Source organism: Rousettus aegyptiacus, unplaced genomic scaffold (assembly GCF_014176215.1).
Source record: "Rousettus aegyptiacus isolate mRouAeg1 unplaced genomic scaffold, mRouAeg1.p scaffold_m13_p_5, whole genome shotgun sequence".
Classification (NCBI taxonomy): Eukaryota; Metazoa; Chordata; class Mammalia; order Chiroptera; family Pteropodidae; genus Rousettus; species Rousettus aegyptiacus.
Window position 1 is genome coordinate 28,135,465 of NW_023416308.1, and position 25,868 is coordinate 28,161,332.

Below are 25,868 nucleotides of genomic sequence, written 5' to 3' on the forward strand. Positions count from 1 at the left end.
GAAAATGATCTAGTTTCACTCATTTTTATCTATCTGTCCAGTTTTCCCAACAGCATTTATTGAAAAGATTGTCTTTCCCCCATCATATATTCTTTCCTTCTTTGTCATAGATGAGCTGACCATACTGGTGTGGGTTTATTTCTAGATTGTCTATTCTCTTCCATTGATCTATGTGCCTTTTTTTATACCAGTAAAAATGCTGTTTGTTTACTACTGTCTTATAATATACTTTGGTATCAGGCAGCATAATAGCTCCAACTTTGTTCTTCTTTCTCGATATTGCTTTAACTATTAGGGGTCTTTTGTGGTTCCATATAAATTTCAAGATTACTTGAACTAGTTCTGTGAAAAATGCCACTGGTATTTTGAAAGAGATTGCACTAAATAGATAGAATACTTTGAATAATATGGACATTTTCACAATATTAATCATTCCTAACCATGAACACAGTTCAGCCTTCTATTTACTTATATCTTCTTTAAATTCTTTCTTCAATGTCTTTTAGTTTTCCAAGTATAGGTCTTTACCTCCTTGGTTAAATTTATTCCTAGGTATTTTATTCATTTGATGCAATTGTAAATGATTGTTTTCTTAATTTCTATCTAATAGTTCATTATTAGTGTCTAAAAATGCAACTGATGTCTGAATAGTAATTTGAATCTAGCTACTTTACTAATTCAGTTATTAGTTGTAATAGTTTCTTGGTGCAATCTTTAGAGTTCTCTACACATGGTGTCATGTCATCTGCAAATAATAACAATTTTACTTCTTTCCAATTTAAATGCCTTTTATTCATTTTTCTTCTCTAATTACTGTGGCTAGTATTTCCCATACTGTGTTGAATAAAAGTGATGAAAGTGGATATCTTTGTACTGTTCCTGATCTTAAGGGAAAGCTTTCTGGTTTTCACCATTGAATATAATGTTAGCTATGCTTTGTTATATATGGCCTTCATTATGCTATTCACTCTATCCCCACTTTGCTGAAATTTTTTATCATAAATGGATATTGTATTTTGTCAAATGATTTTTCTGAATCTATTGCTATGGTCAAAGGATTCTTCATTTTGTTTATCACATTGTTTTGCGAATATTGAACCAACCTTGTATCCCAAGAATAAGTCCATTTGATCATGGTGTATGACCTTTTTCTGTATTGCTGAATTTGGTTTGGTATTTATTTTGTTGATGATTTTTGCATCTATGTTCATCAGGAATACAGCCCTATAATTTTATTTTTTAGTAGTGTCTTTGGTTTTAGTATCAGGGTAGTGCTTGCCTTGTAAAATGAGTTTGGGAGCATTCCTTCCTCTTTAATTTTTGGAAATATTTTGAGGACAGGTATTAATTCTGCTTTATATGTTTCTTAAAAATTTGCCTGTGAAGCCATCTGGTCCAAGACTTTTTGTTGGGAAGGAGTTTTCTGACTTCTGATTTAATTTCATTAGTAGTTATTGGTCTGTTCAGATCTTCTATTTCTTCTTGATTCGGTCTTAGAAGAGTGTGTTTCTAGGAATTTACCCATTTCTTCCAGGATGCCCAATCTGTTGGCATATAATTGTTTATAGTATTTTCTTATAATCCTTTGTATTTCTGTGTTGTCAGTATACACTTCTCTTTCACTTCTGATTTTATTTATTAGGGGCCCTCTCATTACCTTGGTAAATCTGGCAAAAATTTATCAATTTTGTTTATCTTTTCAAAGAACCATCTCTTGGTTTCACTATCCTATTGTTTTTTAGACTCTATTTTGTTTATTTCTGTTCTCATCTTTATTATTTCCTTCCTTCTATTCTCTTTAGGATTTGTTTGATCTTCGTTTTCTAGTTCCTTTGGGTGTAAGCTTAGATTGTTTATTTAAAATTTTTCTTGTTTCTGAGGTAAGCCATTATGAATTTCCCTCTCAGAATTGCTTTCATTCTATCCCATAGATTTGAGGTCATTGTATTTTCAATTTTGTTTGCCTCACAGTACCTTTTGATTTCTTCCTTGATCTCACTGTTAACCCATTCATTGTTTAGTAACATGGTATTTAGCCTCCACGTGTTTCGGTGTTTTGCAGTTTCCTGGTCTAATGTGCCATTTAAGTCCACTGTTTCCTTGTTGATTTTCTGAATGGATGATCTATTCATTTATGTCAATGAAATACTAAATACTTGTACAATTATTGTCAACCACCCTTTATGTCTGTCAATATTTGGTTTATATATTTAGGTGCTCCAACATTGAGTACGTATATGTTTACAAGAGATATATCCTCTTGTTTGATTAATCCTTTTATCATTATAAAATGCCCTTCTTTGTCTCTTGTTACAGCCTTTGGTTTAAAGTCTATTTTGTCTGATACAAGTATTGCTATCCCAGTGTTGTTTCTATAATGTAATGTTTGGTTTCCATCCTTTTTTCTTGTATATCTCTTATAGATTTTGAGATTGAAGTTACCATGTGCTTTATATATATTAAGTGATGTTTATAGTAGTCTATTTTTAAATTAAATTTATTGAGGTGACACTGGTTTATAAAATTATATAGGTTTCAAGTGTACAATTCGATAATACATCATATGTATATTGCATTATATGTTCACCACCCAAAGTTAAATTTCCTTCTGTCACCATGTATTTGACTCTCTTTACTCTATCAACCTCCTCCATCCCCTCTTCCCTCTAGTAACCACTAAATTATCATCCATGTCCATGAGTCTTTGTCTTGACAGAGTGGTATTATGTAGAAAGTATACTGTGGGGCCCACTGGCATAGTCTCACTGTTCACCTGAATCGGGTGCTCCAGGGGTGTCCCCTTTGTGAACTGTGTGTGCCCTCCTATTGTAGTTAAGCCTGACTGCTGCTGGTAAATCAGTGGTCGGGGTTAAACCTCAGGCTGACTGCCTGTGAGTGCTGGCCATGACTACAGTGAACAATCTGTTTAGTGGGTGCTGACTCCACAGAGTGGGAGTAGCTTTAGCAGGGCTCTGGTGCCTGGGAGTCCAACTTCAGGTGTGTCATTTGAGGAGCTAGTGTGGTATTAAGCTGGCCACCAGGTATGTTGATTTTAGACACTCTTAGGAGGGGCTCTGGTGAAAGGTAAAGTCAGCCACCACTTGTGCTGGGCATGGAATATTTGGTAGGAGCTACAGAGTGATCTGCTGTTGATTGTCACTTGTGCTGGGCTTGTAGGTGTTTATGAGGTTATGCTGTGGACTGAGGCCAGCTGCCCCTTGTGCTGGGCTTGTGGCCACTTAATTAAGGCTACATTCCAGGCCAAGACTGGCCGCTGCTTATGCCAAGCCTGGGCCACCTGATGGGAGTTACAATTCAAGTTGAGACCAGTCCATGCTTGTGCTGGCCTTGAAGCCACTTAAAATAACTACAAGCACGCCAAGGCCAGCTGCTGCTTGTTTGGGGTTTGTAGAACTTTGAGACATTTTGGGAAAGTCTACAGTATGAGATGAGGCAGGCCACTTGTGTGGAGGAACTGCTGGAAGAGCCTCAGGTCAGGCAGGCAATGTGGTGAGCCTCAGAGAATAATTAGGGTGGAGTGAATGCTGTTAGCCATCTTAATGGAAAGCTCATATTTGGCACTCTCCCGCACTGAGCGGGCTTGGTAAAAGAAGAGGTCCACAAAGGAACAATGTTGCCTGCTAGTGTTTCTGTGCATGGAGAGAGTTGCTCTAATGTCTGCCACTCCAAGGCCTGCCCTGAAGTTAATCAATTTAGTTCCTCCTCATCTGCCCCTGGAACTTTTCAAGCTGCTTTCCCTGTACTGGAGCTTAGAGTGAGTGAGTTTGTGAGTGAATGAGTCTGTGCACAGTCCTTTAAGAGGAGCACCTCAGTCTCTAGCATTTCTTTATCTTTCTCAAACACAATCCCTGCTGGTTTTCACAGCAGGCTGTTGGGAGGATTACTCTTCTCAGCATTGGTGCTTTGGGCTGGGGAGCTCTGTGTGAAGCTAGAACCAGTCACTACTCAGGGAGGACCTCTGCAGCTGAGATATCCCTCCCTGTTCTTAATCGCCACACTATGGGTGTGGGACCAGCCTAGTTCCACACCTCTGCCCCTCCTACCAGTCCTGATGTGGCTTCTTCTTTACATCCTTAGTTATAGGACTTCCATTCAGCTAGTCTTCAAATAGTTCTCAGTGATAGTGGTTCTATAATTTAGCTGTAATTCTGCTGTGGTCATGGGAGCAGGTGGGCACCGAGTTTACCTATTCCACCATCTTGACCAGAGTCACTCAAGACTTATTCTTAAATTGAATCTTTTAAAAGGTTAATTACCCTTTGTTCATATTTTCAATTGCTAAGTCAACTGAAAAAAAAATAAACATACCTTTCTAAATGTATACATTAATACACTGAAATAACAGGACTCATTGCAATTTATAAAGCAATATTAAAATTAGTTATCTAGATGATCAAAAAATGACATCTGAGATGAAAATTATTTAATGTCACATATCTTTCCTTCTAGAAGTTGAGAATAAACTCCATTTCTTCAATTCCTGAAATTTGACATCTATCAAAATAAATCTAATATTAATTTCTTAAGTAGACAACTTAAAAACAAACTTTAATGAGCAGTAAATTAGATAATACCTCCATCCAAGTAAGTGCAGGTCCACAGTTGATCTTATTGCCAGCAATAGCTGAAAGGCGGGACAGGTAAGCCATAAGCATCTGAGTGACTGACTAAAGAGAAAGAGAAGATTCAGTGGTAACTCAGAGTAAAGATACTACACTCTCTGTCAGAACTTGTAAATTAGTTGTTTCTAGGGTTGGGGGGAGGTAGGAAATCTGCAGAACTTTTAGTATTTTAGTAGTTATAGAGATCCTTTACAAAGGCTTAGTTCCGTGAACTGATCCTACATATAATAACATATTCCATATAATTATAGGTAATTCCCTATCTTTTATTGAACATTAACTCATAGCCCCTCATAATCAAGAAACATACTATTTTATGGCTTCCTATTTTATTGCTTTTCTTTCTATTTTTGTATTGAAATATAAAAGATAATTATACTAGAGACATACTTGGCTTTTCTGCCCAGCTTCCCCCAGGTAATCTGAAATTTTTTCTCCATGACCTACAGTAATCTTCCATGTACTCAGCTATGGCAGGACAGCCATGTTCATACATGATCCTATACCATGGGTCAGCTCATTAGTCCAGGAATGTGACAGAACATGAGCTTACCTAACAAGGGTTACTGCAGTAGTTGGAAATTGTGATAAAATAAACTGCAGCTAAATCTGGCTGCTATCTTACAAGTGATAAAAACCTGGGACTCGTTGGTAATGACCATGTTCTGAGACAGTATGAGAGAAAAATGCAACAGATAGAAATGAGAAATGGAGATAGAAAGACTTCTAAGTTTTCTATAAGACAAAAGAACTAGTGGTTAAAAGACATTCTTGAGATTCCGCTGCAGTGCTAGTTCTGCATGACTGATGATGCCTCTATTTTGCCCTACCTACTTAATTGCCTCAGAATTAATTATAGATATGAAATGGCTTCCCCTCAGTAAGTGGAAGATATTTTGCACTATTTTCAAATATCCACTGTGGCTGGTGAGAAGTCTAATGCCAATACGATTCTTGTTCTTTTGCAAAAATCTGGTTTTTTGCTCTCTAGAAGCTTTTTGGATATTGTTTTGGCATTTAAAATTTTCGCTATATTTCTAAATGTATGTCTTTTCACTGTTTATTTAGCACTTAATGGGCTCATTTAATCTAAAAACATCTCTCTTTAGCTTTAGAGGATTTTCTTATATTTCTTAATTTTCAGTTTTTTCTATCCACTCTGTTCTTATAACTCTAATATAAAGGAAACAGGGACTTCTGGATCTATTCTACATTATTCCCAACTACTCTCTTACAACTTTTCATCTTTTTATCCATTCTGGGACTGTATCTTATAAAACTTGATCTCCCAACTCACTAATTCTTTCTTCGTCTGTGTCTCTTTTGTATGTACTCCAGTTATTCAGGTTTACTATCATTAAAATTAATTTAAATGACCATATGTTCATCTTTAAGATCTCTGATTATTTAATTTTTGTGAAAATCTGCTCATTCCATGAACGCAATTACCTCATTTTCTCTCTAAAGATAATAATCATGTCCCTCAAATCCTTGTTTGCTCTTCTCGGCTCTTTTGTTTATAGTCATACACCATTTAACTGATGGGGATATATTCTGAGAAATGCACCGTGAGGTAAGTTCACCACTGTGTGAACATCAGAGAGTGCACTTACAGAAACCTAGATGGTACAGCTTACTACACACCTAGGTTATATGGGGTAGCCTATTCTTCCTAGGCTACAAGCCTATACAGCACGTCACTGTATAAACAACGTAAAATTAAATCAAGCACAAGAGAAAATGATGTGATCAAGAGATGTGGTAAACATGAGAGACACGAGGCTGCTGCCAGCATAATATAATACACTGAAAAAAAATTTTTTTAAGTAGAAAGAGTAAACTCTAATGCAATGATGAAAGTATATTATATAAATACCTAAATCAGTAACATAATCATTTATTATCATAGAGTATTACGTATTGTAAATAATTGTATATGCTATACTTTTATATGACTGGCAACATAATAGATTTGTTTACACCAGCATCACCACAAATACTTGAATAATGTATTATGCTATGATGTTATGATGGCTATTGCATCACTAGGCAACAGACATTTTTCAGCTCCATTATAATCTTATGGGACCTCTGTCATATGTATGGGCCACTGTTGACTGAAATGTTGTCATATAGTGTACGACTACATTGTTTTTACATATAAGATTTCTAGTTTATCTGTCTTCAGCACGCCTCTTATACATGTACTTCATGCTAAATTTCCTGCCCTCATAAGGCTTACCCCATCTACTTTCAAACATTCCTCACAATTTTTCATTCCCTGATGATTTTGTTTTCTGATGTTATAAAGAATCTATTCCCTTTTAAAATTTTTATTTAAATTTTTTATATTTTTATTAGTGAGATCAATGTTTTTCCATATTTTTGCTTCCAGATTTTATATTCTCTTTGTAAAATGGTCTGCTCATATATATTGCCCACTTATATGAGCTTTTCCCTTTTAAAATTATACACTGAACCTAGTTTACTAAACATCCTACATAACATTATTAGTTTTTTAATCATGAAATAATGACATACTCCCAGGAATCATCCTGAATGTTCAATGGAAGCATTTATTTAGTGTACAGGAAAAATGTTCTGCTCATTTATATCTCATGATTACCTCTGGAGTGTCCTTCAGGGCATCAGAACGAGGAAGCTCTGAGAGCTGGGAGAATCGTCGGTCATAAATACATAGATGAAGATGTTTATCAAGTACTCGAAAATCTTCATAACTTCTTTTAACAATCCAACTTTTCCCCTATGGATAAGAAAAAAAAAAGACTCCTATACTTCACCTCTATCAGAAAATACTCATAGATCATACCTTACTCTAAAATGGTATTTCTTTCATTAGAGTTTATATTTTCTAATGAAGAGCTTCTATTACCTTGATAGTAAATAAATCCAAAATCTAGTGAGTTATATTACATTAGAAGGTTAATAATGGAAAATAAGATAAAACTCTCCATTAATTCTCTTCTTACCACTGATCAAAGTCCACTGGTTCTCTTTGGGAACAATAATTGTTAGGTGGTCGTGTGACCTTAAACTCACAGAAAGAACCATAAAATAATTTTAGATAAGGGATTATTACCAAAACTTAAAGAAAAATAAAATCAGGTTATTAATTAGTTTTTGCCAACATTCTCTATGACTGAGATTGGAAATATACTGAAGAATTAAAACTACGTAAGTCTTCATCTATAAGGATTTGGTATGTATACATAATCTAGAACCTGTTATCTCTCCCCACTTCTCAGGCTTTCTTCCTGTCCTTGCCCAATTCCACAAACTCATTAAAAATGAAAATCCCAGGAGGCAGAAAAGATGGTGTATATGATGAAGGTTTTATTCATCCCTAATGTGACCAAATCAAACTTGTGACAGAAACACGGAGCAAACAGCAAGCAGAGTCATCTGGGACCTAGATAAACAGTAGCACTACAACTAGGGAGAGAAATAAGAAATCGCCCTGCCATGATAGAAGGTAGGAGGGGGTGAAAACACGAGGCAGCCCAGTCCCCAGTAGCTGAGTGGAACAGAGGCTACAGCAGCGGCAGCCAGCAGCTCCAGCCACATCTTAAAGGAAGGAGCTGTGTCTGTAAGCGGACTTTCACAGTGACGGACCTGCTTGCTCTGAGCACCAGCACCCAATTGGCTGCATGGGAGGCATCAGGAACTTACAGGGGATCAATGAGTTGTCGGAGTGAGAGCCAGAGGCAAGGCCCTCTCCTTGGCAGAACTGCCAGGTGGTATCCTTTGCTCCTCTGTTGAGCCTTCCCCACTCCCAGTGTGCAGACAGAGTTCCACCATAGCTGAGACATCAAACTGAATAACAAGGTTGCGTCACCCAGAAGATTCCCTGAACTGCGCTTCCCCAAACTCACGGCCCCACCTAAGTCACATCCTGTTGTATCTTCTGCTGAGTTCAGTGCTCCTTGCTGAGCGGTGCCAAGACTCACACTGATAGCAGCTGGTCTTGGTTTCTAGCATGGCCTCTTGAAGCAACCATAAGCACAGCATCTGTAGATTGCTTGCTGAATCTTAACAGGTGGCCCTCGAGGGGCACAGGCTGGGGGCTAAACTTGACCTGCAGCTGAACTCCTCCCAGACTGTGCCACTGGACACCTACTACACAGCAACACTAATAAGACTGGCAGACTCGGGAGCTTTGCTTAGTACATAGAAACAGACACAGAAAGGCAGCCAAAATGGAAAGATGAAGAAGCAGAAACCATATGCGAGAACAGAATAGAGATCCAGGAATAATGGAGTCAAGCAATCTAACAGATGCAGAGTTCAGAACACTGGTTGTAAAGATGCTCAATGAACTTAAAGGAAGAGTAGATCAATTCGGTGAGAACTTTAACAAAGAGATAAAAATGAAAATGGAAATTATAAAAGGCAACCAGTCAGAAATGAAGAACATATTACCTGAGATGAAGAGTATATTACATGGAATCAACAGAGTGGATAAAAAAGAGGATTGAATCACTGATATAGAGAATGGGAAAGCCGAGGACACTCAATCAGGACAGCAAGAAAAAAGAAGCCAAGACGGTAATAATAATTTAAGGAGCCTATGGGACACAATTACATGTAAAAATATCTGGATCCTAGGGGTACCCTGAAGGAAAACAAGAAGTTGAAGAGCTATTTGAAGAAATAATGATAGAAAACTTCCCTCACCTGGTGAAGGAAATAGATATACAAACCTAGGAAGCTCGGAGAGTCCTAAGAAAGAGAAACTCAAAGAGGCTCATACCAAGACACAGTATAATGAAAATGCCAAAGCTTAAAGAAAAAGAGAGGATCTTAAAAGCAGCAAGAGAAAAGCAGTTAGTTATCTACAAGGGAGCACCCATAAGACTGACAGATATTTGTCAAAAGAAACTATACAGAAGAGCTTAGCACAAACCATTCAACATGATGAAAACCCAGGATCTACAACCAAGAATACTTTATCCAGCAAAGCTATCATTTAGAGTCAAAGGAGAGATAAAGAGCTTCCCAGACAAAAATAAACTAAAGGAATTTATCAACACCAAGCCACCATTACAGGAAATGTTGGAAGGACTTCTTTAAACAGAAAAAAACATGTATCAAAAACAGGAGTAAAGAATGGTGATAACTACATTCCTATCAACAAGTACCTCAAATGGAAAAGAATTAAGTGCTCTAACCAAAAGACAGAGTGGCTAAATGGATAAGAAAATAAGACCCCTACATATGCTGCCTATAAGAGACTCACTTTAGATTAAAAGGCACACAGAGACTAAAAGGAAGGGGATGGAAAAAGATATTGTCTTGATGAATCTAGAGGGTATTGTGCTGAATAAAGTAAGTTGAATAGAGAACAACAAATATCACATAACCTCACATACATGTGGAATCTAAAGAACAAAATAAATGACAACAACAAAAACTGAAATAAAGTCATAGCTACAGAGAATATTTTGAGGGCTACTAGACAGGAGGGGAAATGGGTGGGTAGCAAAAAGGGCAAAGGAATTAAGAAGTACAAATGGATAGATACAAAACAGACTTGGAGATATAAATTGTAGCATAAGGAAAATAGTTAATAATGTTGTAATAAATATGTAAGGGGAAAAAGAGGTCCTAGATTTAGTGGAGTGATCACTTAGTAAGTTAAATAGATTTCTAATAACTATGCCTTACAACTGAAACTAATATATTATTGTATGCCCACTATAATTGAAAAATAATCATTGAATGTACAATGTAAATATGAGCAACAAATTGTCTAACATATATATATATATATATAAAGCTGGGGGAGAAGGGGGACTATTCCAATGAAATAAATTTAGAAACTACTTTAAAAAAAAAAAAAGAAAATCCACAGACAGAGCATTTTTATTACATACTATCTTCTAATTTTCTCTTAAATCTATAGCTTCTTACAGCCACAGCTCTAGTAAGGACTGATATCATTTCTGACCTAGAATACTGCTAATGCTCCTTGCCTTTGATTTCCTCCCCTGCTTCCCTTCCCCCTAATACAAAACACAAAGCTAATCAGATCACACTGCTAAAAAATCCTTTAAAAGCTCCTGTGGTCAGCGATGATGAACAGGTCCTGACTGCACACCATTTAGTTTTGCAATTTAATCTAAATTTATATGGAGACTTTCATCTCATAAAAATCTGGAGGGACTAGGAGAATAAATAAACCTTCAGAGTAACCATCTCTGAATGGAACACAACTATTTTAGTGTAGCTCTTCTCCATTTGCCTCAGCCAAATGGGGCAGAATCAGAAGGTACTACTTCATAGGAGAGGTGCTGAATTCTAAACAAAGATATTCAAAAACTAACATGATAAATTTGTGTAATCCTGCAATTCTCCGTTACATAGATCTTGTTTCAGAGAGTAGTTAGAATGAAATCAGAAAACAGATGAGGCACCCATTTTTAAAGAAAAGTATCTTGCTTTTAAAGAACAGTGTCCCAGTCCCTATTCTAAGAAATGCTAGTGCATTTCTAAATTAACTGAAATGGGATCCAGTTAATTCTGACGAGCAACCTGAATTGGGAACCACTGATCCACAAAAATAAGTCCAAACATATTTGCATATCACCTGGGTCCTGTCTAAAATGACAGTCTGGTCTTACTCACTACTCCTCCATGCCCCTTCTTTGCTTCCAGTTACACTCAATTTCCATTTCTTCTATTTACGAGCTATATTTTCCCTTTCTTGACTCCGTTATTTTTAAGCACCAATCCTTCTGCCATGGAAAGTCACTCTTTTACTCTTTGCTCAAGTTAAGCGTCTTTGCTTTCTTATTTCAATAGATGCCTTCTACAGAAAGCTTTCCTAAATGACCGACCACAGGGGGTTAACTGCTTTTTTCTTTAAAATGGCTAAAGTAAAAAATAAAAATAACCACAAAGGCAGGAAAAATAAAGACAAACTTCTTATCACAGAATAGCAATTACTTTCTTTCACACGCATGTATTATAAATTATGCAACACTTCGAATATCAGAAAAGTACAAAAAATAACACATACCTATGTATCTATCACAGAGATTTTTAAAAAATGCTGATTTTTCTGGTTTCAAAGTTTTGAATTTTTTTTTAAAGAACCAATTATTATAGATATAAAGGCCATTGTCTCTCTTGTTCTCCTTTTAAAGGCAAGGACTGGAGTTGATATGCATTGCTAGCATGCATAAATGCATGTTTTATATCTTAACCATATATGTATATAATTACAATGCAATTAAACTAGAAATTAATAACAAAAAGATAGCAAGAAAGTCCCCAATATTTGGATAATAAGCAAGACACTTCTAAATAACACATAGGTCAGAGAAGAAATCCCAGGAAAAATTAAAATCTATTTTTAACTAAGTGAAAATTAAAATACAATGTACCAAAAGGTGTGCGATACAGCAAAAGCAGTGCTTAGTGAGAAATGGTACCATTGAATAGATATAGAAGTAAAGAAAGATACAAACTCAATTTCTAAAATTCCATCTTAAGAAACAGAAAAAGAACAACAAATTAAAACAAAATGAAACAGAATGAAAAGTATAGCAGAAATCAATGAACTTGAAAACAGGAAATCAATAGAGAAAATCAATAAAACCAAAAACTGGTTCTTCGAAAAGATCAATAAAATCATAAATATCTAGCCAAGCTAAGAAAACAAAAAGAGAAGACACAAATTATTAATATCAGAAATGAAGAGGGAACATCACAACAGATCTGATAAATGTATAAAATACTATACCATAAACAACTCTATGCCCACAAATTTCATAACCTAGATGAAATGGACCCTTCCTTGAAAGATCATCTGCTAAAACTTATACAAAAAGAAATGAATAATGTGAACAGGCTTATATCTATTAAAGAAATAAATCAATAATTAATAAACTTCCAAAAGCCTAAGTACCAGGCCAAGATGGATTCACTACTGAATTATACCAAGCATTTAAGGAAGAATTTATACCAACTCTCTATAATCTCTTTTAAAAACTGAAGCAGAGGGAATACTTCTAATTCATTCTGTGAGGACAGAACAAGAAAAAATTGCAAAAACCCTCAACAAAATATAGCTAATAGAATCCAACAATATATTAAAATAAATATACACCCTCGATTAAGTGAAAACTATCCCAGGTATGCAAGGCTGGTTCAACATTTAAAAATCAATTAATGTAATCCATCACATCAACAGGTGAAAGAATGAAAAATACATGATCCTATCAACAGATGCAGAAAAGCATTTGACAAAATCCAATACTCATTCATGATAAAATCTCTCAGTAAACTAGGAATAGAGAACTTCCTCAACTTGATGAAGAGTATCTATTAAAAATTTACAGCTAATATCATAGTTAATGTTGAAAAACTTGAAGCTTTCCAATTAAGATCAAGAATAAGGCAAGGATGTACCCTTTCACCACTACTTTTCAACACTGTACTGGAAGTCCTAGCTAATAAAATAAGACAAGAAAAAGAAATATAAGATATACAAATTGGGAAGAATAAAACAAAGCTGCCTTTGTACACAGATGGTGACTGTCTAGGAGCATATGCAAAATAAGTGACCAAAAAATTCCTGGATTAATAAGTGATTATAGTAAGATAGCAAAATACAAGGTTAATATACAAAAACTGATTGCTTTCCTATATACTAGCAGTGAATAAATGGAATTTGAAATTAAAAACATAATACCATTTACTTTAGCACCCCCAAAAAATGAAATACCTAGGTATAAACTAATAAAATATGTACAATAGCTATATGAGGAAAACTGCAAAACTCTAGTGAAAGAAATCAAGGATTAAATACATGAAGATACATACCATTTTCTTGGATAGACAGACTTAATATTGTCAAGATGTCAGTTCTTATCTACACATTCACAATGTTCTCACACTCAAAACCCCAGCAAGTTATTTCTGTAAATACTGATAAACTGATTCTAAGGTTTATATAGAGAGGCAAGAGACCCAGAACAGCTAGCAAAATATTGAAAGAGAAGAATAAAACTGAAGGACTGACACTATCTTACTTCAAGATTTACCATAAAGTGTGGTAGTAGCAAAGGAATCAATAGAACAGAATAGAAAGCCTGGAGACAGACCCACCTAAACACAGTCAACCAATCCTTGACAAAGGATCAAAGGCAAACCAATGGAGAAAAGACAGTATTTTAAAAAATGGTGCTGGAACAACTGGATATCCAGAGGCAAAATTTTAAGAAAATGTATCGAGACATAGATTTTACACCCTTCACAAAAAACTATCTTGAAATGGACTACAGACTGTAATGCAAAATACAAACAATAAAATCCCTAGAACATAACATAGGAGGAAATATAGATGATCTTGATTTTGGTAATGACTCTTTTTAGCTATACCACCAAAGGCACAATCAATAAAAGAACTGATAAGCTGGACTTCACTGATATTAAAATTTCCTATTCTGTGAAAGACATTAAATAAAAAGATAAGTCAAAGACCTGGAGAAAATATTCACAAAAGACATACCTGATAAGGGACTGCTATCCAAATGTACTAAGAACTCTTAAAAATTAAAAATAAGAAGCCAAGCAACTGATTTAAAAATGGGCCAAAGGTCTTAACATATACCTCACCAAAAAAGATATACAGATGACAAATGAGCATATGAAAAGATGATCCATATCATATGTCATCGGGGAAATGAAAGTTAAAACAACAGTGAGCTACCACTACACACCTATTAAAATGGCAATATTCCAGAACACTGACACTGATGTGAAGCAACAAGAACTTTCTTTCACTGGTGGCAAAAACACAAAATGGTACAGCTGCTTTGGAAGACATTTTGTCAGTTTCTTACAAAACTAAACATATTATAATCACAGGATCCAGCAATTGTGCTCTGTGGTGTTTGCCCAAATGAGTTGAAAAATTATGTCCACAAAAAAATCTGCACACAAACAGCAGCTTTAATTAAAATTGCAAAAACTTGGAAGTGATCAAGATGTCCTTCAGCTGGTGAATGGATAAACTGTGGTACATGCAGTTAATGGAATTCAATAATAAAAAAAAATAAACTATCAAGTTAAGAAAAAACATGTAAGAAACTTAAGTGCACATTACTCAGTGAAAGAAGCCAATTTGGAAAGACTACATACTGTATGATTCCAACTGTATGACATCTGGAAAAGGCAAAAAAGACAGTGGTTACCAGGAGTTAGTGGGAAGTGAGAGATGAACAAGTAGGGCAGAGATGATTTTTTAGTATAGTATCTATTTCATATGATACTATAATGTTGGATATATGTCACTATAAGTTTATCTAAATCCACAGGATGTACGAGACCACGAGTTAGCCCTGGACGACAATGTTATGTCAATGCAGGTCCATCAATTGTAACAAATGTAGTGTTGGTTGGGGATGTCCACAGTGGAGGAGATTGTGCATGAGTGGGGACAAGGGGTATATGAGAACCTCGTACTTTCCATTCAATTTTGCTGTGAACCTAAAACTGTGAAGTTTAGTAATTTAAAAAAGTAATCATGTTCTCTTCCATTTAAGCAGTTTTGCTCTCAAAAATTAATATCAACAACCAACTACATAAATGCAGTGATCTTCAGAGCCTCAAAAAGTAAATCCTTGGGACTGGATTTCAAAATTCACTTCCTCACAAATCAGTGAATTGATTTCTTTCCACTTTTTTCAAAATGTTAGTGATTTTCATGAATGAAAATCTATATATAGATTTTCATTCAAGAAATTATAACTTTAAGGCATAATTTGCAAATCATCTAAACTGTGCTCAATTCACTCAGTAAAGTTTTAAAAATAGTAAAATTATCATATCAGCAGATATGAAAGAACTATAAATTTCACATGTAAAAAAATAGCCTTTATCATTCAATTTCCAGACTATATAATCATAGAATTTTAGAAGTTCAATTACTTTATAAAAAAGAAACAAAACAAAAATTCATATACATCTACCTAAATTGTAATTTGCTGCTAATTTCTAAACTTAATAATTGTTACTATCGAGTAATCATTGCTATTCAAGGGTAACAAAAATCAACATTCTTGAAAAGGATGAAAAAGAAGAATGAGAGAAAAAAATCATCCCAGTGTATATGGGATAAGTTTCTGAGGCAAAAATTTGTTCTTCCTCTCATTCATTCACCAAATAATTACTGAGCACCTAAACAGTACTGAGCCCTGGAGGAGGCATTAGAGATGCAACAAATGACCATCAAACCTCTGACTTCTAGTGAGAAAAGACTTTTTAAAGCAAATAAATACAGAAATAAGTTACTGATAGTTTGGTACTAAGAAATAAGCAAGAATCTACTTCATTTAGAGAGGTCAAGAAAAGCCCATTTGAGAATGTGATATCTAAACTGCATCCTGTAAACTGAGATGACATGAGACACAGCAAGTGCTCAGTGTGAATAGTTATGGGCTGGTCCAAGTTCAAAGCCTTGTTGCAGAAAAGAATTTCAGGTCTTTTAGGAACTAACTGAGCTAGAGCACAGGAGAGAGAAGACAGTGATGACACGATGCAGAAGAGGTAGGCAAGTTCTGATAGTAAAAGGTCCTCACGGGCCTTGGTAAAGTTGTAGTTGGGTTTAGTTTTAAATACAGTGGAAATCTATTGTAGAGTTTTAACCATGAGAGTAACATGTTTCCATTTATAGTTTACATCATTTTGGCAGTTTAGAGAATTATATTTGATTACAGAGTGTAAACACAGATGCTATGACAATGGCTCAACAAGAGATAGTGGCTTGTGCTAGTTTGGTAATAATAGAGATGTAAACAGACACATTCTAGATTTGTTGTTCTATTTGAGAAGAACAGTCTTCACCCATGTCCTCTAAAGTTTCTTCATCCTGGGAAAGTGATTTTTGAAAGAATTAATGCTATGAATCATTTCTTTAACTGTATGATGAAGGGCAGTGATGACAGAGACTTGATTTAAATCTCAAGTCTCACCTTATCCCAGTTACTGGACTTTTACAAGTTACTTAACACCTACGCGCAGTAGTTTACTCACCTGTGACATGGGAACAGTAACACCTGCATTTCACAGACTAGTTATGAGGTTAAATAAGGATGTTTGCCATCTGCCTATATGTTTTGTTCATACACAGATGCTCTACAAATGTTAGTAGGCAACCTCATCCCTTTATTAACAGTATTTTCTAAACAGACTGAGTGCGGGAGATATTTAATATGGAGGAATGTATTTCTGGTGGTGGAATTTCAAGCATCAGCGTACAGGGGATATTTTGAGGTAGGAAAGCATTCTCCTAAAACCGTTTACCTTACCTACTGGGACATAATGCAGCCTTCATATTACTGAAAATATTTACAAAAAACTTGATTTTCAGAAAAAATAAACTATGATGCTGATGAGTTCTGGTTAAAATACAAAGGTAGTTAATACACTCCAACTTCAGCAAGAAATAGTAACTTCGACTACTCTAAAGCTTACTATAGGACAAAAAAATACTAAGTATTTTATTAAGCAACAATTGCCCTTATATTAAGAAAACTATACTTACAGAAGGGAAAAATCATAATAGTATTTTCATTATGGTACATGTTAGAATAAACTTGCAATAGCTAGATTTAAATTTGCCATTTTAAAATTAAAACTTAAAAATTGATGTTTGCTTATTTGCTAAAGAATAAAACAACAGAATACAGAATGCTTTTAAGACTCACTACCACTGACATTATACTTATAAATGCTTTATTCTATGTACTTGGACTCAATATAATTAGTCAAGGTTCATCTAATTTTGGTCTTTTTAAAATTATTGAATTTTCAACGTTTGAGACAGTCGGTTTTTCCTCTATCTATCTTGACATATACTTCAATTTCCTAGGATCGTTATTTACTTCCATTGATCTCAAACTAAATACACTATGTTTCCTGAATAGTAAAAGATATGCAGAGGAAAAATTAGTAAGATTTTTCAGGAAATAAAAAGTATTCACACTCAGATAAATATCATAACACAAATTGGAAAGAGTACTTCTTCATCCACGCTAGCTGATAGTTTTTTCTACATAACACTTTTCCTACCCAGTTTGTTTACTTGAAGAACAGAATAAAAAAGATAATGGAGGGAACATCTGAGGCACATGTCTGTATTGGTTAAGACTGTTCCTAAACAATAATTAGAATGAGAAGGAGGGAGTTGAGGGCTCAGGCAGGGGATTAAAAAATCTATTCTTTAAGGCATCCAAGACAGTTGTTTTATCCATGGGTAATATACAACTGAGACACACTAATATGGCTGAGATGTGTATGACAAGTATCTGTTCCAACTGTATTAGGCCCATGCTATGCCAGCTGTTAAATATTCTTACTATCACTCAGACAATATAGTCTCTTGGCCTGAGATTATATGCAGTTGGCCTGAATTCTCACTCATAGGCTCCTGATTTGAGGCTTTCACTTAAAGTTCTCTCTATATATAGCTTTAGATATATATGAATGCTACACAGGTCACGTCTACTGAAGTTATGCAAAGAAACTAGATTGTCAGTTTCAATGCCTTTCTCTAGTTCTTTATTAATATTTGGGATATGCTTACAGATTTCAGAGTAGCCAACAAACTATAAATCATATCAGAAAATCATGGATGAATGGAAAAAAAAACCCACTAGACTAGGGTCCAAATCTCAGTATTTCTCTTTAATTAACATAATCTTGAGTCTTAGATTCATCTTCTGTAAAATAAAAGCCAGACTATTTACCTCACAGAATGGCTGTAATTAAATGATATACTGCATGTCATAATATCTGTGTTCTATATATAGGTGATCCAAAAATGCCTACTGAATTTGGATCCAATCACTATAAAAGACAAGGTTTACATTTCTGGGTTCACAATTTAAAAAAGAAATTAAAACTTTAAAGATCAAAGGCAAAGACACACTTAAAAGGTTCAAAGATAATACCTAAAGGAATTATTATTGCTTAACCTACAGAAAGGAAAAAGATCACAACTGGCCATTTTCTAAGATAAAGAACAAGGGAAGAGAGTGGGTTCAGATAAAGACCAAGAATTTTCGCTAAATGAAAAAAGAATTTCAAGAGTATATTATTTAAAATTAGAAATTAGCAAAAATATGAAATATGTGAATTAACAGCTTCTAGAATGGACAGATTACATCGGTGTGTAATGGTGATCTTATCTAAAGACTAAGCAATCTCCCAAATCTGTTGTAGACTGAGAATTCCAAGTTGATGTAGGAAAAGCTAGCAATCACAAAACTGAAGTCCTTAGCAGCTCCTGCTAAGATTTTATATAGCTTAGGAAAGCTGCTTCAGTAATTTGGGCTTCAATTTCCTCAACTGCAAAAGTAGAGGGCTTGACTATAAGTCTCTCTTAGTTATAAAAAATATGATTCTCATGTAATATGGTTTATGGCTGACATATGTAGCAAGAATACAGAGATAATCCATGGGAACACATCAATGACTACTTACGGTGAGGCAGAGAAGTGCGATGGCATTAATACAATGTGGTAAATTACTACTTTGATGTAATAAATAGTATATCGAGTAGTCTGAAATTTTCTAAGCAGCTTGACAAGATATTTACAACCCAGAAACAGCCTAACTATCTAGGTCATGGAAGTATAATCATATAACAATTACACATTCTAATGCATGGTACCAAAATACCATGTTTGACTTTTGAAGGTAATTTTTAAAAAATAGCACAGACATTTGAGACATTGTTTTGCTTATGAGAATAAAAATAGCTGCATTGTCAAAACATATGGAAATGAACAGTGAGAAGAAAAGGTGCTAAAGAGTGTTAAGCTATAGAGAGATTAATAAATTCATTATTACATGACAACCATGTACTCTAGATAAAGATATTTTTAATATTCATCTATTATAAAAGAACTTGATATTTTCACTTAAAATTTAACTTACCAAACGGAAGATTTTTATGAAATATGACAAGAAACTCAGTGATTCAGAGTTGCCTACTTGCTCAAAGGAACCAGGATGACATACAATAAAACACGAATAAACAATATGTAACTTTGGACATCTTATTTACATATAAGCTAATTTCAATTTCTAATATCTTACATACAAGCTAAATTCAATTTCCAATATCATATTCTGACATTTATAAATAAAATTATTTAATTCTAAAAGATTTTCTTATGGTCACCAAGACTAAGTATCTTTCATATGAGATAAGCACTAGACTTTTCCAGATTATTTAATTTTTAACTTCAGGAATATTAATAATACTTTTTGGGGGAAAAAAAAACCATAAATGCCTCTATCTTACACTCTCCCCGCAAAACTAAAAACTTTGTATATAAGAAAACACTTGTATTACAATGGCTAATTCAAAAATAGGCAGAAGGGTCAGTAAACGGTGAACCAATAAACTACTACCTGCTTATTTGATGGAAGAAATAATCAATGCTACAAATGACATACTTTAAGTCTCATTATGAGCAAGTCATAGTAATTACCCTCAAAAAAGTTCTACTAAGTATTAAGAAATAGCACACTTCTACAGCATTCACATATCCTATTGGTATACCACAGTGGAACTTACAGTCTTGGTCAGAAAGGTGAGCATCTGAGGCAGAGACAACTTAGTCTGCTCTTTTATTATGTGTGTTCTTATAATCTTATCATCAATAAATAATATATTTCCTTTACTTTTACAAGAAAAATTTTCATTTAAGTTTGTAAATTAAATTTCGGTAAAACTGATTATGTTTCAACTCTGAGTACATGCAAAAATACCAAAATGACTGTTAGGAATAAAATAAAACATTTGTGTTACCATATTCACTATGTCTAAAGCCTTAAAAACTTTCTTAAAAAGCAGAGAGAAGATATGCAAATTGTACTACTAACCTATGTATTCCACAGTACTATATGAACACATTCATGTCCCTTATTTAACAATAGTCACTCGTAGTCAAATTTCATTACAATATTGTACAAGTATCCATCTGTGGATTCTATTAGGCAATATGAGAAATGCATTATAGAAAGAAATTTAATAATCATTCAAAATAATTAAATTTTATGTGAAATGGAGAACAGAGCCACAAAGTTACCTGACAAGCAATGTGCACGAGGTAGACCAGCTCTTTAGATTCACAGCCATTTTTCGTTATGTCATTCTGTTCTTCTGAAAGTGAAAGCTGTAGCAAAGAAGAAGGGACAGAATAAAGAGAGATGAAGTCATAATTAACGAACAAGAATAAACTATTCAGTAATGCTTGGAACCTCATGTTGATTTAATGTAAGATATGCTTCATAGTAGAACTCTACTGTTCAAGGCAGATAAAATGAAGAATTCAAGATTAAAAAAAAATGTTTCTAAGAATTGTCTTTGTAGCTTATATCTGACCCAACACAACTGCATAATAGCAATAAATAAAATACATGCATTCAAGAAAAGGTCTTCACTACTATCATTTATAGCAAGCACATAGGCAAGAGGAAGGTATAAGGTAGACACTAAGAGATAGCATAATCAACCGGTGTAACAGAATTCAGGTTCTATTGCAAGGATTGCAAACTGGCTGCCCAAAGAACAGGCTGAGCCTACAGACATGTTTTATTTTAGACTCACCGTGTAGGTCTGCATACTTGATTTTATTTTTATTTGAACCACCAGCTAACATTTAGAAACAGAGTGGTTTCATATGAAAAATACATGTTTCTGACCTCTATTGAAAAATCAAGAAATCTGAAATACTGGACCCATATTCTCACATGGGCAATAACTGGCTGGAGCTAAGAAGTGACTGATCCCTTTAAAGAAAGTACGTGTTCTCTAAGAGACTCTGCCACACAACTGATGATGATGATGACGACGACGACGATGACGACGACGACGACTACTACTATTATTATTTGCCAATAACTAGACTAAATGTTAACTTTCATCTATCATGCTGCTTTCTTTGTTATATTTTATACCCTATTCGCTGCATTCATTTATCTTACATACCTGCTCCATCTGGGGATGTGAATTTAAAAACTCAGTTTGCTCTAGAGACCAATAACCCTGAGTTCAAAAGTGCCACTAACTGGTTGTGTAATACTGACCTTCTTACTTAATCTTTCATCTGGAAAATGGAGATCATTTAAAATAGCTATTCTCAAGTTTGTGAGTATTAAATGAGATAATGCATTTAAAGTATTCACCATGGTATCTGGCACTCAGTGAGTTATTAATGTTACCTATCATTACAGTTAATGTTAGAAGAAATTTAAGGTTGATGAAGATATATTCTCTTTTTTGAAAGCAATATCACAGAAGTATTAAAAAAAATACCTCCTAGTATTAAAAGAAGTTTACAGGAGATAACAATCATTCTCATACTAGCCAAAATAAGCCAGGTTATCTACAAAATCACAATTTTTTTTTTTTAGGTAAAAAAATTAAGGGTGAAATGAAACCTAAGTTGCAGGAAGTGTCAGGACTTTCATGAGACTAAAGAGACTCATTAATGTGCTCAGAATCTTGGCAAAGATGGAGGAAGATAACGAATCTGTCTTAGCAGGGTAAGGAAAAATCAGCCGAACCCTGAATTACTGCATGTGGCTAGAGTGATAAACTAAAATGAAAGGAATACCTTATAACAGACAGTCCACCCACCCATCTACTGATTCCCACAGGTATTCACCAAGTATATATGGTCAGTACATCAAAGGCTGCGGGACAAGCAAGAGAACTGAGAGAGATGAACCCAGGAAGTATGTGAAGTCTCCCCAAGCAGGAGCAGCTAACTGCTATAGATGGGGAACAAGGCGAGACAGCTGAGATAGGAAAGAACTGAGACATTCAAAAGTACTTGTGTATACCAAGGCATTTAGAAACCCATGAACATATCTAGGGTCAAAAATATACATGAAAGTTATAATAATACCCTACCTTTAATGTCTAACTAATATTTTGTGTTGAGTGAGGAAATGTGCAAAGACTGGAGAAAGTGATTTTTTGTTTGATTTATTTTTTTATTTTTAGTTCCTGGCATTCAAAGGATTCCCTGAAAAAAAAGAAAAAAGAAAAAGAAAAGAAAAAAGAATACCTGAACACAAACTAAGAGACTTCAGTGAGCAGTCATGACAAAGAATACAATCTTTGCAAAAAGTATACACTAAACAAACAACTACAGTCTTCATAAAAATAAAAATAAAAAATAAAAACAGCAAAACTGTAGAAAGGAGTTGAATCAGATTTACAGGATTATGACATTACAATATTCAAATGTCCAGTAAGCAACAACAACAAAAAAATCACAAGATATACAAAAACAGGGGAAGACATGGGTCATTCAGAAGGAAAACTGATGTCAATGGAAAGAGTGAGAATCAAACATAAATTTGGGGGATGACAAATCAATAACTAAAATAAAAATTTCACTAAAAGGCATCCACAGCAGATTGAGGTAGGAAGAAGAGTCAACTTACTTAAAAAAAAAAAAAAAAAAAAAAAAAGGATAAATGAAAGTATACAACCCCCAAAAAAATCAGAAAGAAAGAGGAATTTTAAAAAGTGAAAAAGTGCTTAAGGGAACTGCAGGCACCATCAAAAGGACCATGAATTATGGAAATCTCAGAAGAAAAAAGAGATGGACATAAAGAGATATCTGAGGAGTGAAATCAGAATATGGAGAAATGGAAGAAAACCAACTCTAGATCCCTTCACAAAAATAAGGTTTAGCAACTATCCATTAACAAGAACACCTCTATGAAAATACCAGAACCCAGAGGCACAGTAAGGCCAAAACAAACAAACAAAACAAAACAAAAACAAAAAAACCCAACTACAACCCTGGAGCATAAAAAATTGAGAAAAGTTGCATTTGATGGGTAAGACAGTGGTTTCACTCTAACTGCATCACCTCTCCCCCAGGCCAGCAGAGAATCCCAGTAAGAGGGATTCCTTGAGAATATGGTTTCTCCAGGATGTTAAAAAACAAAAACAAAAACAAAGCCCAAGATGGATATCCAGCTTCTCCAGTGTTTGGGGGCAAACTTCAAGAGGTCCACCTCTGTCTTGTCTCACAGGGAACATAGGTGGAAATGGCGGAGGTATGCCACCTGAAGTCACCTAGTAACAAAGAAGGGGAACAGGATGCAGAGCAACCAGTAAATGGACCTTGGATGTGGCACCATGTTCCAACCAGAAAACTCAGCCAGCAGCTCCACCTAACCACAGAGCTGAAATGGTGGCTATGTAAGGCGAGGGACACAATTATCAGTTCACAAAGCTGGAGATCCCAATCAATAGATCAACCTACCACGAAACGTAGTCAGTGACCCTAACCAATTGCAGAGTGCAAACAAAAGCCACACTTAACTGCAAGGCAATGCTTATGGTCCTGCCCAGCCTGAGAATCCAGTGATCACCCTGACCAGCATCCCTGCCTGGATGGGGAATCCAGCCAGTTAACCCACACAAATAAGTGGCAAGGACTACAAGACCCAATCGATCATCACAAAGCCAAGCTTGTGACCCCACTTAAATGCACAGAACAGCCTCAGTCTCACCCAATCATGGAGCCCAGCAACTCAGTCAGAGGCACCAACTGATCAGGGAGTACAGCCTGTAATCGCAACTGACCAGAGATAATTACAGAGCCCAGCAAGTTATAGCCTATGTAAGGAAGCCCAGAAAGTGGTCCTGCCTGATTGTGAGGTCCAGCCAGCGACCCCACCTAAACTCAGATGATAGGCAGCAGCCCCATCCATTGAAGACCCTGGCAGCAAGCCTCACCTTCCCATAGACACTACCAAGTAGCTAACTCAAAACCACAAGCTGGGCTGACTAATAATAGTCTTTCCTTACCAAAACAAACCTGTAAAGACTAGAAGAGGTGACCACTTCTACAAATGTACAGACATCAATGCAAGCACACAAAGATAATGACAAATCAGGGAAACATGACATCACCCAAGATAAATAAAAATCCATTAACAAATACTAAAAAACAGAGATGTATGAGCTGACAAAGAATTCTAAATAATCATCTTAAAGAAGTTCAATAAAATACAAGAAAACACAGACAACTAAATAAAATTAAGAAAAGACAGAAACAAAATGAGAAGTTTAACAAAGAAACAAATCATAGAGTAAAACCAAATCATAAAAACAAACAAAAAAACAAATCATAGAGCTAAAAAACATAATGACTACACCGAAAAAAAAAAAAATCAACTGAGAGCTTCAACAACAGATTCAGCAAGTAGAAGAAAGACTCAATGAATTGAAAGATAGGTCATTTGAAATTATCCAGTCAAAGGAGCAAAAATAAAAATGAATGAAAAAGAGTTAAGAAAGATTACAAAATGTAGGGGTACCAACAAATGACAAAACATGCATTACTGAAGACGCTGAAAAATAAGAGGGAGAAAAATGGGCAGAAAATTTACTTTAAAAAAATGGCTGAAAACATCCTAAATCTGAGTAGAAATATGGATATCCAAATGTCCCCAAATATACTCAATCCGAAGAAAACATCACCATGACACATTATAATCAAACTATCAAAAATCAAACAAAACAATAAAATTTTGAAAACAACAAGAGAAAACACTCTCAAATACAAGGGAGCCCCATAAGGCTATCAGATTTCTCAGAAGAAACTTTATACAAAGAGATAGTGCGACAATATGTTCAAAATATTGGGAGGAAAAACTGTGAAACGAGAATATCATACTTGGCAAAGCTACCTGTCCAAAAGGAGGAAGAAATAAAGGCACTGTCAAACAAATAAAAGCTAACAAAGTTCACTATTAGACCTACATTACAAGAAATTGCAAAGGAAGTTCTTCAAACTGAAATAAAAAGGTATGAAATCACAAGGTAAAAACATAAATGAATAAAACTCACTGGTAAAGTCAAATTCAGAATACCCTAATATTGTAATAGTGGTATATAAAACACTTTTACCCTCTTCCATAAAAATTAAAAAGAAAACAGTAACTATAACTGCAATAACTATAACTGTAATTGTAACAGTTTTAAATGGATACATAATATAAAATACATAATTTGTAATATCAATAACCTAAAATGTGTGAGAAAGTACAGTTTTTCTATTTAACTTAATTTGTTATCAGCTTAAAGTAGAATGTTATAAGATATTCTATATGAACCTCACAATAATCACAAAGAAAAAAATTGCAGTAGACATA

The 25,868-nt window shown here is 34.8% G+C and overlaps 1 protein-coding gene across 9 annotated transcripts in view; it reads right to left on the reverse strand.

Annotated features, from left to right (window-relative positions):
* ARHGAP32 (Rho GTPase activating protein 32) overlaps positions 1 to 25,868 on the reverse strand; it is a 272,991-nt gene that overhangs the window by 93,192 nt on the left and 153,931 nt on the right. For all 9 annotated transcript variants that reach the window (XM_036221401.1, XM_036221400.1, XM_036221392.1 and 6 more), the window contains 3 exons: positions 20,771 to 20,857; positions 7,270 to 7,407; positions 4,596 to 4,688 (listed from right to left, as the gene is read on the reverse strand). In XM_036221401.1, coding sequence (XP_036077294.1) covers positions 4,596 to 4,688; positions 7,270 to 7,407; positions 20,771 to 20,857 — 318 coding nt within the window. The remainder of the gene's footprint in view (positions 1 to 4,595; positions 4,689 to 7,269; positions 7,408 to 20,770; positions 20,858 to 25,868) is intronic.